Genomic DNA, 14,060 nt, shown 5'->3' on the forward strand with positions numbered 1-14,060 from the left:
GTGTGTGGTGTGTGTGTGTTGTGTGTGTGTGTGTGTGTGTGCCTGTGAGTGTGTTGTGTGTGCATGCCTGTGTGTACGGGTGTGTGTGTGTGGTGGTGTGTGTGTGTGTGTGTGTGTGTGTGTGTGTGTGTGTTGTGTGTGTGTGTGTGTGGTTGTGTGTGTCTGTTTGTGTGGTGGGTGTGGGTGTGTGCGTGCCGTGAGTGTGTGTGTCATGCCTGTGTGTACGTGTGTGTGTGTGGTGTGTGGTGTGTGTTGTGTGTGTGTGTGTGTGTGAATGTGTCTGTTTGTGTGGTGTGTGTGTGTGTGTGTGTGCGTGCCTGTGAGTGTGTGTGTGCATGCCTGTGTGTACGTGTATGTGTGTGTGTGTGTGTGTGTGTGTGTGTGTGTGTGTGTGTGTGTGTGTGTGTGTGTGTGTGTTGTGTGTGCGTGTGCATGCGTCTGTGTGTGTATCAGTGCCAGGTGTCAGTGCTCCAGGCAGCAGGCTGATATAAGGCCTATAGGTACACAGCTATAGAGAGATGCTTTACAGACATCCCTGTCATGTCAGCACACAGCACACACATTCCTGCTGAGACTGGGAACGGAGCTGAACAATGTGACATGCAGAATGTCTTTTTATCAGGATGCTCAAAGAGGAAAGGAGAGGAGAGAGGAGGGAATGAGAGGGGAGGGGAGGAGAGGGGAGGAGAGGAGAGGGGAGGAGAGGGGAGGAGAGTGTACAAGAGAGGAGAGGGGAGGTGAGGGTACAAGAGAGGAGAGGGGAGGAGACGGGAGGTGAGGGTACAAGAGAGGGGAGGAGAGGAGAGTGGAGGGGAGGGTACAAGAGAGGAGAGGGGAGGAGAGGGTACAAGAGAGGAGAGGGGAGGAGAGGGGAAGAGAGGAGAGAGGGGAGGTGAGGGTACAAGAGAGGAGAGGAGAGGGGAGGTGAGGAGAGGAGAGGAGAGGAGAGGAGAGGAGAGGAGAGGAGAGGAGAGGAGAGGAGAGGAGAGGAGAGGAGAGGAGGAGAGGAGAGGAGAGGGTACAAGAGAGGAGAGGGGAGGGGAGGAGAGGGTACAAGAGAGCAGAGGGGAGGAGAGGGGAGGTGAGGGTACAAGAGAGGAGAGGGGAGGAGAGGGGAGGTGAGGGTACAAGAGAGGAGAGGAGAGGGGAGGTGAGGGTACAAGAGAGGAGAGGAGAGGAGAGGAGAGGAGAGGAGAGGAGAGGAGAGGAGAGGAGAGGAGAGGAGAGGAGAGGAGAGGAGAGGAGAGGAGAGGGTACAAGAGAGGAGAGGGGAGGGGAGGTGAGGGTACAAGAGGCTCAGAGTTGAGCAGGCCAGATGTATTGATGTCTCTGTTTAAGAGTTGAGCAGGCCAGCTGTATCGATGTCTCTGTTTAAGAGTTGAGCAGGCCAGATGTATCGATGTCTCCGTTTAAGAGTTGAGCAGGCCAGCTGTATCGATGTCTCCGTTTAAGAGTTGAGCAGGCCAGATGTATCGATGTCTCCGTTTAAGAGTTGAGCAGGCCAGCTGTATCGATGTCTCCGTTTAAGAGTTGAGCAGGCCAGCTGTATCGATGTCTCCGTTTAAGAGTTGAGCAGGCCAGATGTAGACCACCGCCTCTGGAACACCGCCTCTAGAACACCGCCTCTAGAACACCGCCTCTAGAACACCGCCTCTAGAACACCGCCTCTAGAACACCGCCTCTAGAACACCGCCTCTAGAACACCGCCTCTAGAACACCGCCTCTAGAACCCAGTTGGCCACAGGTACTTTAGTTGGTTTTACCTGCACTGTCCACTGTCGGTGTCACAGCTGACGTCGAGGGCGGTGACTCCAGGATGGGAGCAGTTGCAGACCTCACAGCCGACCAGAGGATGACAGCTGAACGTCTGGGGCTCACACTGGATACACTTGGAGCAGGGTCCTCGGTGGGCAGATACAGTCTCCAGTCACCGGCCCACACAGCGTGTACCACATGACACACGCAGAGGAGAGGAGAGGAGAGAGAGGAGAGGAGAGGAGAGGAGAGGAGAGGAGAGGAGTTAGTGTGGTGTAGAAGTGAATGAATACAAGGACATACAGTACAATAAACACATTCAGTTTTCTCCCTCCTCCCATCCCCCATCTCTCCCCCCCCCAACCCTCCCCTCACCCACGCATCCCCCACCCCCCCACCCCACAACACCCCCCCCCATCACCACATCATCCTCCCTAACTCCTCATCCATCCTTCATCCCACTCCCTCCTCCCAAACTCCTCACCCTCCCTAATTCCTCCTCCAACCCCCTTCCTCCCTATACATCAATCAACTCCTCCTCCTCCTCCATCCCACATCCCTCCTCCTCCATCCCTCCTCCTCCATCCCTCCTCCATCCCACATCCCTCCTCCTAGACATTAAACTAAATGACATTGAGCCAGGCCCTGTGTAGTGACTCACCTCTACAGTTGGGGAACCCCCAGTAGCCCGTGGCACACTGTGAGCAGTCCCTGCCGATGACGTTGGGTCTGCACTGGCACTGCCCACCGAAGGGTTCGCAGGTATCGCTGTCCGCGCCCACCTCATGGCACCCGCAGTGCATGGCACCGTTGTTGAAGAACGCAGAGAGAGAGATGGCTGAACTACGACAGAATGGAGAGGCTGTGGCAGGACTGGAGAGAGAGTGGGGGGGGGGGGGGGGGGAAACAACGAAACAAGGGAGGAGAGGTTATTCACACTTCAGTTAGTCTCTAGTGAGTCTAGTGAGTCTCTAGTGACAGACGATTAGCTGTCCAGCTACTGACCAGGTGAGATTTGGGTCTGGGTACTGATATTAAATTTGAGCAAGTATATCTGTTCAGCTGTTTAGCAACAACTACTGTAACGTGTATTAGCTTTTACCAACATCAATATAGACAGACACGCTGTACAGTAAACTCACTTGATGTAGAAGCTGTTCTGTCCACAGTTGCTGATGAAGTCATATGATTTGTCCAGAGGCTGTTCAGACAGGTAACTGGAACTGTAGCTGCTCTCTGGCACCACCAGAACATAGTCCTGACACACACAATGATGTTAGGTTCTATAGATTCTATATATATTATATAGATTCTATAGGTTATATAGATTCTATAGGTTCTATAGATTATATAGATCCTATAGGTTATATAGATTCTATATTAGAACAGGAAGTTAATCTACCTGTACATATGTCTCTTACAAGCTTAGAACAGGAAGTTAACTCTACCTGTACAATGTCTCTACAGGCTGTAGAACAGGAAGTTAACTCTACCTGTACAATGTCTCTACAGGGTTAGAACAGGAAGTTAACTCTAACCTGTACAATGTCTCTACAGGGTTAGAACAGAAGTTACTCTACCTGTACAATGTCTCTACAGGGTTAGAATAGGAAGTTAACTCTACCTGTACAATGTCTCTACAGGGTTAGAACAGGAAGTTAACTCTACCTGTACAATGTCTCTACAGGGTTAGAACAGGAAGTTAACTCTACCTGTACAATGTCTCTACAGGGTTAGAACAGGAAGTTAACTCTACCTGTACAATGTCTCTACAGGGTTAGAATAGGAAGTTAACTCTACCTGTACAATGTCTCTACAGGGTTAGAACAGGAAGTTAACTCTACCTGTACAATGTCTCTACAGGGTTAGAATAGGAAGTTAACTCTAACTGTACAATGTCTCTACAGGGTTAGAATAGGAAGTTAAATCTACCTGTACAATGTCTCTACAGGGTTAGAACAGGAAGTTAACTCTACCTGTACAATGTCTCTACAGGGTTAGAATAGGAAGTTAACTCTACCTGTACAATGTCTCTACAGGGTTAGAATAGGAAGTTAACTCTACCTGTACAATGTCTCTACAGGGTTAGAACAGGAAGTTAACTCTACCTGTACAATGTCTCTACAGGGTTAGAATAGGAAGTTAAATCTACCTGTACAATGTCTCTACAGGGTTAGAACAGGAAGTTAAATCTACCTGTACAATGTCTCTACAGGGTTAGAATAGGAAGTTAAATCTACCTGTACAATGTCTCTACAGGGTTAGAACAGGAAGTTAACTCTACCTGTACAATGTCTCTACAGGGTTAGAATAGGAAGTTAAATCTACCTGTACAATGTCTCTACAGGGTTAGAATAGGAAGTTAAATCTACCTGTACAATGTCTCTACAGGGTTAGAATAGGAAGTTAACTCTACCTGTACAATGTCTCTACAGGGTTAGAACAGGAAGTTAACTCTACCTGTACAATGTCTCTACAGGGTTAGAATAGGAAGTTAAATCTACATGTACAATGTCTCTACAGGGTTAGAACAGGAAGTTAACTCTACCTGTACAATGTCTCTACAGGGTTAGAATAGGAAGTTAAATCTACCTGTACAATGTCTCTACAGGGTTAGAACAGGAAGTTAAATCTACCTGTACAATGTCTCTACAGGGTTAGAATAGGAAGTTAAATCTACCTGTACAATGTCTCTACAGGGTTAGAATAGGAAGTTAAATTTACCTGTACAATGTCTCTACAGGGTTAGAATAGGAAGTTAAATCTACCTGTACAATGTCTCTACAGGGTTAGAATAGGAAGTTAACTCTACCTGTACAATGTCTCTACAGGGTTAGAATAGGAAGTTAACTCTACCTGTACAATGTCTCTACAGGGTTAGAACAGGAAGTTAACTCTACCTGTACAATGTCTCTACAGGGTTAGTACAGGAATTTAACTCTACCTGTACAATGTCTCTACAGGGTTAGAATATGAAGTTAACTCTACCTGTACAATGTCTCTACAGGGTTAGAATAGGAAGTTAAATCTACCTGTACAATGTCTCTACAGGGTTAGAATACGAAGTTAAATCTACCTGTACAATGTCTCTACAGGGTTAGAATAGGAACTTAAATCTACCTGTACAATGTCTCTACAGGGTTAGAACAGGAAGTTAACTCTACCTGTACAATGTCTCTACAAGCTTAGAACAAGCTTAGAACAGGAAGTTAACTCTACCTGTACAATGTCTCTACAAGCTTAGAACAGGAAGTTAACTCTACCTGTACAATGTCTCTACAGGCTTAGAACAGGAAGTTAACTCTACCTGTACAATGTCTCTACAGGGTTAGAACAGGAAGTTAACTCTACCTGTACAATGTCTCTACAGGGTTAGAACAGGAAGTTAAATCTACCTGTACAATGTCTCTACAGGGTTAGAACAGGAAGTTAACTCTACCGGTACAATGTCTCTACAGGGTTAGAATAGGAAGTTAAATCTACCTGTACAATGTCTCTACAGGGTTAGAACAGGAAGTTAACTCTACCTGTACAATGTCTCTACAGGGTTAGAATAGGAAGTTAAATCTACCTGTACAATGTCTCTACAGGGTTAGAACAGGAAGTTAACTCTACCTGTACAATGTCTCTACAGGGTTAGAACAGGAAGTTAACTCTACCTGTACAATGTCTCTACAGGGTTAGAATAGGAAGTTAACTCTACCTGTACAATGTCTCTACAGGGTTAGAATAGGAAGTTAAATCTACCTGTACAATGTCTCTACAGGGTTAGAACAGGAAGTTAACTATACCTGTACAATGTCTCTACAGGGTTAGAATAGGAAGTTAACTCTACCTGTACAATGTCTCTACAGGGTTAGAACAGGAAGTTAACTCTACCTGTACAATGTCTCTACAGGGTTAGAATAGGAAGTTAACTCTACCTGTACAATGTCTCTACAGGGTTAGAACAGGAAGTTAACTCTACCTGTACAATGTCTCTACAGGGTTAGTACAGGAAGTTAACTCTACCTGTACAATGTCTCTACAGGGTTAGAATAGGAAGTTAACTCTACCTGTACAATGTCTCTACAGGGTTAGAATAGGAAGTTAAATCTACCTGTACAATGTCTCTACAGGGTTAGAATACGAAGTTAAATCTACCTGTACAATGTCTCTACAGGGTTAGAATAGGAAGTTAAATCTACCTGTACAATGTCTCTACAGGGTTAGAACAGGAAGTTAACTCTACCTGTACAATGTCTCTACAAGCTTAGAACAAGCTTAGAACAGGAAGTTAACTCTACCTGTACAATGTCTCTACAGGGTTAGAACAGGAAGTTAACTCTACCTGTACAATGTCTCTACAAGCTTAGAACAAGCTTAGAACAGGAAGTTAACTCTACCTGTACAATGTCTCTACAAGCTTAGAACAGGAAGTTAACTCTACCTGTACAATGTCTCTACAGGCTTAGAACAGGAAGTTAACTCTACCTGTACAATGTCTCTACAGGGTTAGAACAGGAAGTTAACTCTACCTGTACAATGTCTCTACAGGGTTAGAACAGGAAGTTAAATCTACCTGTACAATGTCTCTACAGGGTTAGAACAGGAAGTTAACTCTACCGGTACAATGTCTCTACAGGGTTAGAATAGGAAGTTAAATCTACCTGTACAATGTCTCTACAGGGTTAGAACAGGAAGTTAACTCTACCTGTACAATGTCTCTACAGGGTTAGAATAGGAAGTTAAATCTACCTGTACAATGTCTCTACAGGGTTAGAATAGGAAGTTAACTCTACCTGTACAATGTCTCTACAGGGTTAGAATAGGAAGTTAAATCTACCTGTACAATGTCTCTACAGGGTTAGAACAGGAAGTTAACTCTACCTGTACAATGTCTCTACAGGGTTAGAATAGGAAGTTAACTCTACCTGTACAATGTCTCTACAGGGTTAGAACAGGAAGTTAACTCTACCTGTACAATGTCTCTACAGGGTTAGAATAGGAAGTTAACTCTACCTGTACAATGTCTCTACAGGGTTAGAACAGGAAGTTAACTCTACCTGTACAATGTCTCTACAGGGTTAGAACAGGAAGTTAACTCTACCTGTACAATGTCTCTACAGGGTTAGAATAGGAAGTTAAATCTACCTGTACAATGTCTCTACAGGGTTAGAACAGGAAGTTAACTCTACCGGTACAATGTCTCTACAGGGTTAGAATAGGAAGTTAAATCTACCTGTACAATGTCTCTACAGGGTTAGAACAGGAAGTTAACTCTACCTGTACAATGTCTCTACAGGCTTAGAACAGGAAGTTAACTCTACCTGTACAATGTCTCTACAGGGTTAGAACAGGAAGTTAACTCTACCTGTACAATGTCTCTACAGGGTTAGAACAGGAAGTTAAATCTACCTGTACAATGTCTCTACAGGGTTAGAACAGGAAGTTAACTCTACCGGTACAATGTCTCTACAGGGTTAGAATAGGAAGTTAAATCTACCTGTACAATGTCTCTACAGGGTTAGAACAGGAAGTTAACTCTACCTGTACAATGTCTCTACAGGGTTAGAATAGGAAGTTAAATCTACCTGTACAATGTCTCTACAGGGTTAGAACAGGAAGTTAACTCTACCTGTACAATGTCTCTACAGGGTTAGAATAGGAAGTTAACTCTACCTGTACAATGTCTCTACAAGCTTAGAACAGGAAGTTAACTCTACCTGTACAATGTCTCTACAGGGTTAGAATAGGAAGTTAACTCTACCTGTACAATGTCTCTACAGGGTTAGAATAGGAAGTTAAATCTACCTGTACAATGTCTCTACAGGGTTAGAACAGGAAGTTAACTCTACCTGTACAATGTCTCTACAGGGTTAGAATAGGAAGTTAACTCTACCTGTACAATGTCTCTACAGGGTTAGAACAGGAAGTTAACTCTACCTGTACAATGTCTCTACAGGGTTAGAATAGGAAGTTAACTCTACCTGTACAATGTCTCTACAGGGTTAGAATAGGAAGTTAACTCTACCTGTACAATGTCTCTACAGGGTTAGAACAGGAAGTTAACTCTACCTGTACAATGTCTCTACAGGGTTAGAATAGGAAGTTAAATCTACCTGTACAATGTCTCTTTCTGCTAGCTTCCCTCGCGAGGAGATTCTGATGTCGTCACCGTCCAACTCCACCATGGCTACCGGAAAGAGAAGAGACCAGTTTAAAACCTCTAGTGTCTAAGTGAGTCACCCCCCTTCATAGTGTCTTATAACACCAGTTTAAAACCTCTAGTGTCTGAGTGAGTCACTACCCTTCATAGTGTCTTATAACACCAGTTTAAAACCTCTAGTGTCTAAGTGAGTCACCCCCCTTCATAGTGTCTTATAACACCAGTTTAAACCTCTAGTGTCTGAGTGAGTCACTACCCTTCATAGTGGCTTATAACACCAGTTTAAAACCTCTAGTGTCTGAGTGAGTCACTACCCTTCATAGTGGCTTATAACACCAGTTTAAAACCTCTAGTGTCTGAGTGAGTCACTACCCTTCATAGTGTCTTATAACACCAGTTTAAAACCTCTAGTGTCTAAGTGAGTCACCCCCCTTCATAGTGTCTATTATGGACTTCAAATAAATGATAATAATTGCTTTTTACATTGAGAACATTCCCAGCACCATAATTAATAATATTAAAGAAGAATATTCAGAAAGAAATACCAGCCAGCCCCTGTAACAGCACACAACACATCAAGTTCGAGAGCATCAAAGTTGGGACCATGTTACACATATTCAAATTGTATGCAACAGCTGTGAACTGGGTTTAGAACCCTGCAGGTTGACATCCTGCTTATTAACTAGGGACTTCCACCAAACTGCCAATTAGCTAACATCCCTCACATTGAAACTGTCCCTGATAACCTTAGCCCTTAATTGTATTGCATTATCTACAGTACATTCAACCCAATGCTTGTGGACTGGGAACGTATAAAAAAAACAAATACTATGGGAATATTTGACAGAGGAATTTCTTATTTGTGTTCTGTTGACTATTTATGCTAATTTATGATGATTTATTTCTTTATCATGGGTCAAGGATTAAGTTAAAGACATTATGTGAACATTTTTATTTTAACTTTAAGCCCAATAGTGAAATAAGATTTTCAAACTAACCAGCAGCTTAACCAGCAGCATTTTCCCCTCTGAAAACATATTCACTTGACATAACTATATGCTAATAAAAAAAGAAAAACAATAAAAACATTAAAATATTATAAAATATAATTTTGTCTGAGTGGGAATGAGAGGGGGGTCAATCTCACCATCAAACTCAGCATGTCCAACTCCAACAATGATGATAGACATAGGAAGCTTAGCAGCCTGCGGAGAACAAGCAACAAGTAGATTCCATGCATTATCAACATTCTGACAACACGCTGCTTTTTTGAGTTCCTACGAGGACAAAGTTTTAGGCATAAACATGTACACGTTTGTCTTTGTTCAATGTCTTTAGCAAATAAAAACAATCAATCACAAAACAAAACTAAAAATATTCCGAAGAGGACTGATGAAATGTTCAAATCCACCACAAACCAATCCGATGTCCTTAAAGCAGTTTCCCATTATTCAAACTGTGTATAATGCATTGGGGTTATTCAGTGACACAGTAACAGTGCTAATTCATTATTCACTCGTCTGCAGTCTGCTAATCCAGTCGCACAGGGCAGCAAGACACAGGGAGACCATTGGACAAGAGACACATAAATGTGCATTGAAAAAGACAAGATAACCCGAAACAATACATTTGCTGACAAATTCCCTCTCTGCTGATTGCTGCTCAGGCTCTCTTTCCAAGCACATGACATTGTGTAGTCACCCTGTGCCGTAATGGAACACAGCCCAGCTCCAGTCGGACAGTCAAGGGAAATACATTATTACATCAGGATTGCAAAAACAGAACGATTTGTCTATATTGTTCAGCAGGCTTCTCTGAAATCAATGTGGATTATAATAATTTTTAACATTTTTGTGGATGTGTTATTGCCGCAGGAAATAGCAGCTTCAATTTATTTGACAAGGAAAGGAGTTGAATATATTGTTGAACATAAGTGACAATTTTTGTGTCCATGCTAGTTATATATAAGGCCAACATAATGAACTCATTACACAACATACAATGTCTATATTCTTCTCTACCCTATGCAATGTTTATCTCCACAGAGCAAGGAGAGAGAAGAGGATAATATTTAACTTCATCTACAGTACCAGTCAAAAGTTTGGACACACCTACTAATTCCAGGGTTTTTGTTTATTTTTACTATGTTCTACATTGTAGAATAATAGTGAAGACATCAAAACTATGAAATAACACATATGGAATCATGTAGTAACCAAAAAAGTGTTAAACAAATCAAAATACATTTTATATTTGAGATTCTTCAAAGTAGCCATCCTTTGCCTTGATGACAGCTTTGCACACTCTTGGCATTCTCTCAACCAGCTTCACGAGGTAGTCACCTGGAATCAGTGGCGACCTGTCATTCAGGGCACGTGGGGCAGGTTTGCCTGTTTTGCATGTTATTTTGGCATTAATACGTGTCACATATCAGTTAGCAAACAATGTAATTTTTTTTTTGAATATTTGAGTTAATAAAGCCACATACAAACATGGTCTCTTTTTTCTTTCTTGAGTAAAGCAGCTCCAAAATGCAGGTGTTTCAGAGTTACATTAGACGTGCCCATCCAAGAAGGCTCAAGGTCATTGGCCATAGATAAAATGACATCAAATCACGTTATATGTACTGCAGCTTTGATTGGACTGATCATGTCAACATCATACTTTCAAAATCTTAGCTAGCAGTCATCATGATGAATCAAGTCAACAATCTACTGGCAAATCCTTGTTAATCCTTGTCATATGAAGAGAAATAATGAAGATAAATTACAGATAAAATGTATCGGTGCTCATCGGCCATTGGACATAAACATTACACAACAAGTTGGAAATCGCAAATTCAACAATGAGTGGTTTGGAAGGAATCAGTGGCTATCTGCAAGCATTGGAAAGCAGTCACTAGCCTGCTATTCAGTGGAGTGGCTGTGTGGTACCTAGTCTGGGTTTAAGGGTCTCTTAAAATGATAAAATTCAACATTGGCCATGCTATCAATGAAGCATGATTTGTGCCGCGCTCAAAACAACTGTGAACTCGGAACTGCTAAAATCTGACTTCAGTGAATTCTAGACAACTGGGAACCAGGAAAAAACAAGCTCCGACTGGGAAAATATACGTTTTGAACGGTCATCCAACTCGGAATTGTAAATCGGGAACTCAGGCTTCTTTCTAGATCGAACTTGTTTTTTTTCAACTTTCCCAGTTGTCTTGAAAGCACCATCAATCCAGAGAATGCCAGACTTTGATGACAACATTTGCCCACAAAGGACTGCCATGCCACCTTCCTGTTCAAGTGAGCACATCACAACAAGGTGAGTCCAAAAATGTCTTGTTTGCTGCTTCATAAATTATGTAATATGCCAGGAAGATATGTATACTGTAGCTAAGAAAGTAATACTAAGTGCATGTTGTGTAGTTAGCTGTTACTATCCCATATGCCCTACCCTGATCATTTGGTCTATTTTTCCCTCATAATCTCACCTACTGTTCTGATTTAGTGGTGCACATGTAGCCTATAACCTGTTTAAGAGAAATGTAATCATCGAATATTGTAAGAGAGTTCAATGTCTGCTTATATTCCCCCTTTATTTATCCTACGGTTCTGACTTGGTGTACAGGGAGAACACTGTAAGAACGGCCCATGTTCTGAATTCTGTCGCTGTACATTTCAAAAGTGCTGAACAAATAGTTATATTGACTACGTCAGTCCTAGCTCGCTCATTAGTGTCTTAATCAAAATTACGGATTGCCTCTTATCTGCTTGTCATCCCCTTATGCCATAGTTTGTACATCTCAATTGTCAGTAGAAACCACAGCCATGTATTTTCAAAAGTCAGTAAATGAGGCTGAATGAACTGTTTCGCTGCCAGACAAGGCTCCGCTGATAGCCAGGTGTACAGTTTGTGGGCACGGTTTGTCACCGTTAGAGTGCAACTAATGTATTGTTTACTGTTGTGTCGTGTAGTGGCTTTTGCTGACATGCAACCCACCTTTTTTTTGTTTGTCCCACCAAGATTTATATGCTATAATCGCCACTGCCTGGAATGCATTTCAATTAACAGGTGTGCCTAGTTAAAAGTTAATTTGTGGAATTTCTTTCCTTCTTAATGTGTTTGAGCCAATCAGTTATGTTGTGACAAGGTAGGGGTGGTATACAGATGATAGCCCTATTTAGTAAAAGACCAAGTCCATATTATGGCAAGAAGAGCTCAAATTAGCAAAGAGAAATGACAGTCCATCATTACTTTAAGACATGAAGGTCAGTCAATACGGAACATTTCAAGAACTTTGAAAGTTTCTTCAAGGTCAGTTGCAAAAACCATCAAACGCTAAGATGAAACTGGCTCTCATGAGGACCACCGCAGGAAAGGAAGAGCCAGAGTTATCTCTGCCGCAGAGGATAAGTTCATTAGATTTACCAGCCTCAGAAATTGAAGCCCAAATAAATGCTTCACAGAGTTCAAGTAACAGACACATCTCAAGATCAACTGTTCAGAGGAGACTGTGTGGATCAGGCCTTCATGGTCGAATTGCAGCAAAGAAACCACTACTAAAGGACACCAATAAGAAGAAGAGACTTCTCGGCTTGGGCCGAGAAACACGAGCAACCGGTGGAAATCCTTTGGTCCAAATTTGAGATTTTTGGTTCCAACTGCCGTGTCTTTGTGAGATGCAGAGTAGGTGAACGGATGATCTCCGCATGTGTGGTTCCCACCGTGAAACATGGAGGAGGATGTGTGTTTTGCTAGTGACACTGTCTGTGATTTATTTAGAATTCAAGGCACATTTAACCAGCATGGTTAAGGCAAAGGGTGGCTACTTTGAAGAATCTCAAATATATTTTGATTTGTTGAACACTTTTTCGGGGGTTACAATTTGACTCCATATGTGTTATTTCATAGTTTTAAAAATAAAGAAAAACCCTTGAATGAGTAGGTGTGTCCAAACGTTTGACTGGTGCTGTAAGTCAAAACATTAATTAGAAGAAACACTTTTATCTCTGCCACCTTCAAAGACATTTCCACTCAATCTTATTCATGATTCCTGGAACAGGATATGACATATGTTGGTGATCTAACAGCAGGTGCTTGAAACCAGCTAATGATGAACTAGCGCTTTCGAAGCAAAACCTGATGTGCCTTAACTCTTAGCAATGACTGTATCTAACATGCCCTGTACTGTACACTGTAAATCTATTATAATAACACCTCTTACTCCTCTCTGCTTATCTGAACTGTCTATCCCACTACGTCAACGTAATGGATAAATCTATGTTTTATCCTCCAAACACCATCCCACCCCCACCCCTACCACCCCAACCACCCCCACCCCAACCATCACCCCCACCACCACCCCCACCATCACCACCACCCCCACCCCAACCATCACCCCCACCATCACCCCCACCCCAACCATCACCCCCACCCCCACCCCCACCATCACCACCCCAACCATCACCCCCACCTCAACCATCACCCCCACCACCCCCACCACCCCAACCACCCCCACCCCCACCCCCACCATCACCCCCACCATCACCACCCCCACCATCACCACCACCCCCACCACTCCCACCCCCACCCCCACCATCACCACCACCCCCACCACTCCCACCCCCACCCCCATCACCCCCCACTGCCACCACCGCCAAAAGTACATGATTTAGTTGACACTGTTAGTAACTTTACTTCTAACCCAGGGGATCCTGCTTCTACAAGCTGTTTAAATACTATCTATCTTTGGACTGCAAAAATATTTGCAAACCCAGCAACTTCAAATCGCTCGATCTCTAGCTGTCCCCGGCTGTAATAGTATTTTCCTGTCTGCAGAAGCTTTAAAAAAACATTCTAATATTGTCAAGTTTTATTTCAACCGTCCTCTGCATGACAAATCAGTCAGTGAGTCAGTTTCCCTCCCACCTTCCCCCGTGACATGGGTATGAACTGCCAACATTCCAAATGGCACCCTATTCCCTATGTAGTGCACTAATTTGGACCAGGGCGCTATAGGGGGTAGTGCACTACTTTGGACCAGGGCCCTATAGGGTGTAGTGCACTACTTTGGACCAGGGCCCTATAGGGTGTAGTGCACTACTTTGGACCAGGGCCCTATAGGGGTTAGTGCACTACTTTGGACCAGGGCCTTATAGGGTGTAGTGCA

General features: G+C 43.1%; 1 protein-coding gene across 1 annotated transcript in view; it reads right to left on the minus strand.

Annotated features, from left to right (window-relative positions):
• The window catches only part of LOC120059549 (laminin subunit alpha-5-like), a 316,678-nt gene that overhangs the window by 97,503 nt on the left and 205,115 nt on the right, over positions 1–14,060 (minus strand). Inside the window, 6 exon segments of the mRNA XM_039008682.1 lie at positions 1,764–1,895; positions 1,897–1,964; positions 2,418–2,628; positions 2,898–3,013; positions 7,857–7,930; positions 9,051–9,108. Of these exon segments, the coding sequence (XP_038864610.1) occupies positions 1,764–1,895; positions 1,897–1,964; positions 2,418–2,628; positions 2,898–3,013; positions 7,857–7,930; positions 9,051–9,108 (659 nt within the window).

Source organism: Salvelinus namaycush, chromosome 14 (assembly GCF_016432855.1).
Source record: "Salvelinus namaycush isolate Seneca chromosome 14, SaNama_1.0, whole genome shotgun sequence".
In the NCBI taxonomy this organism is placed as follows: Eukaryota; Metazoa; Chordata; class Actinopteri; order Salmoniformes; family Salmonidae; genus Salvelinus; species Salvelinus namaycush.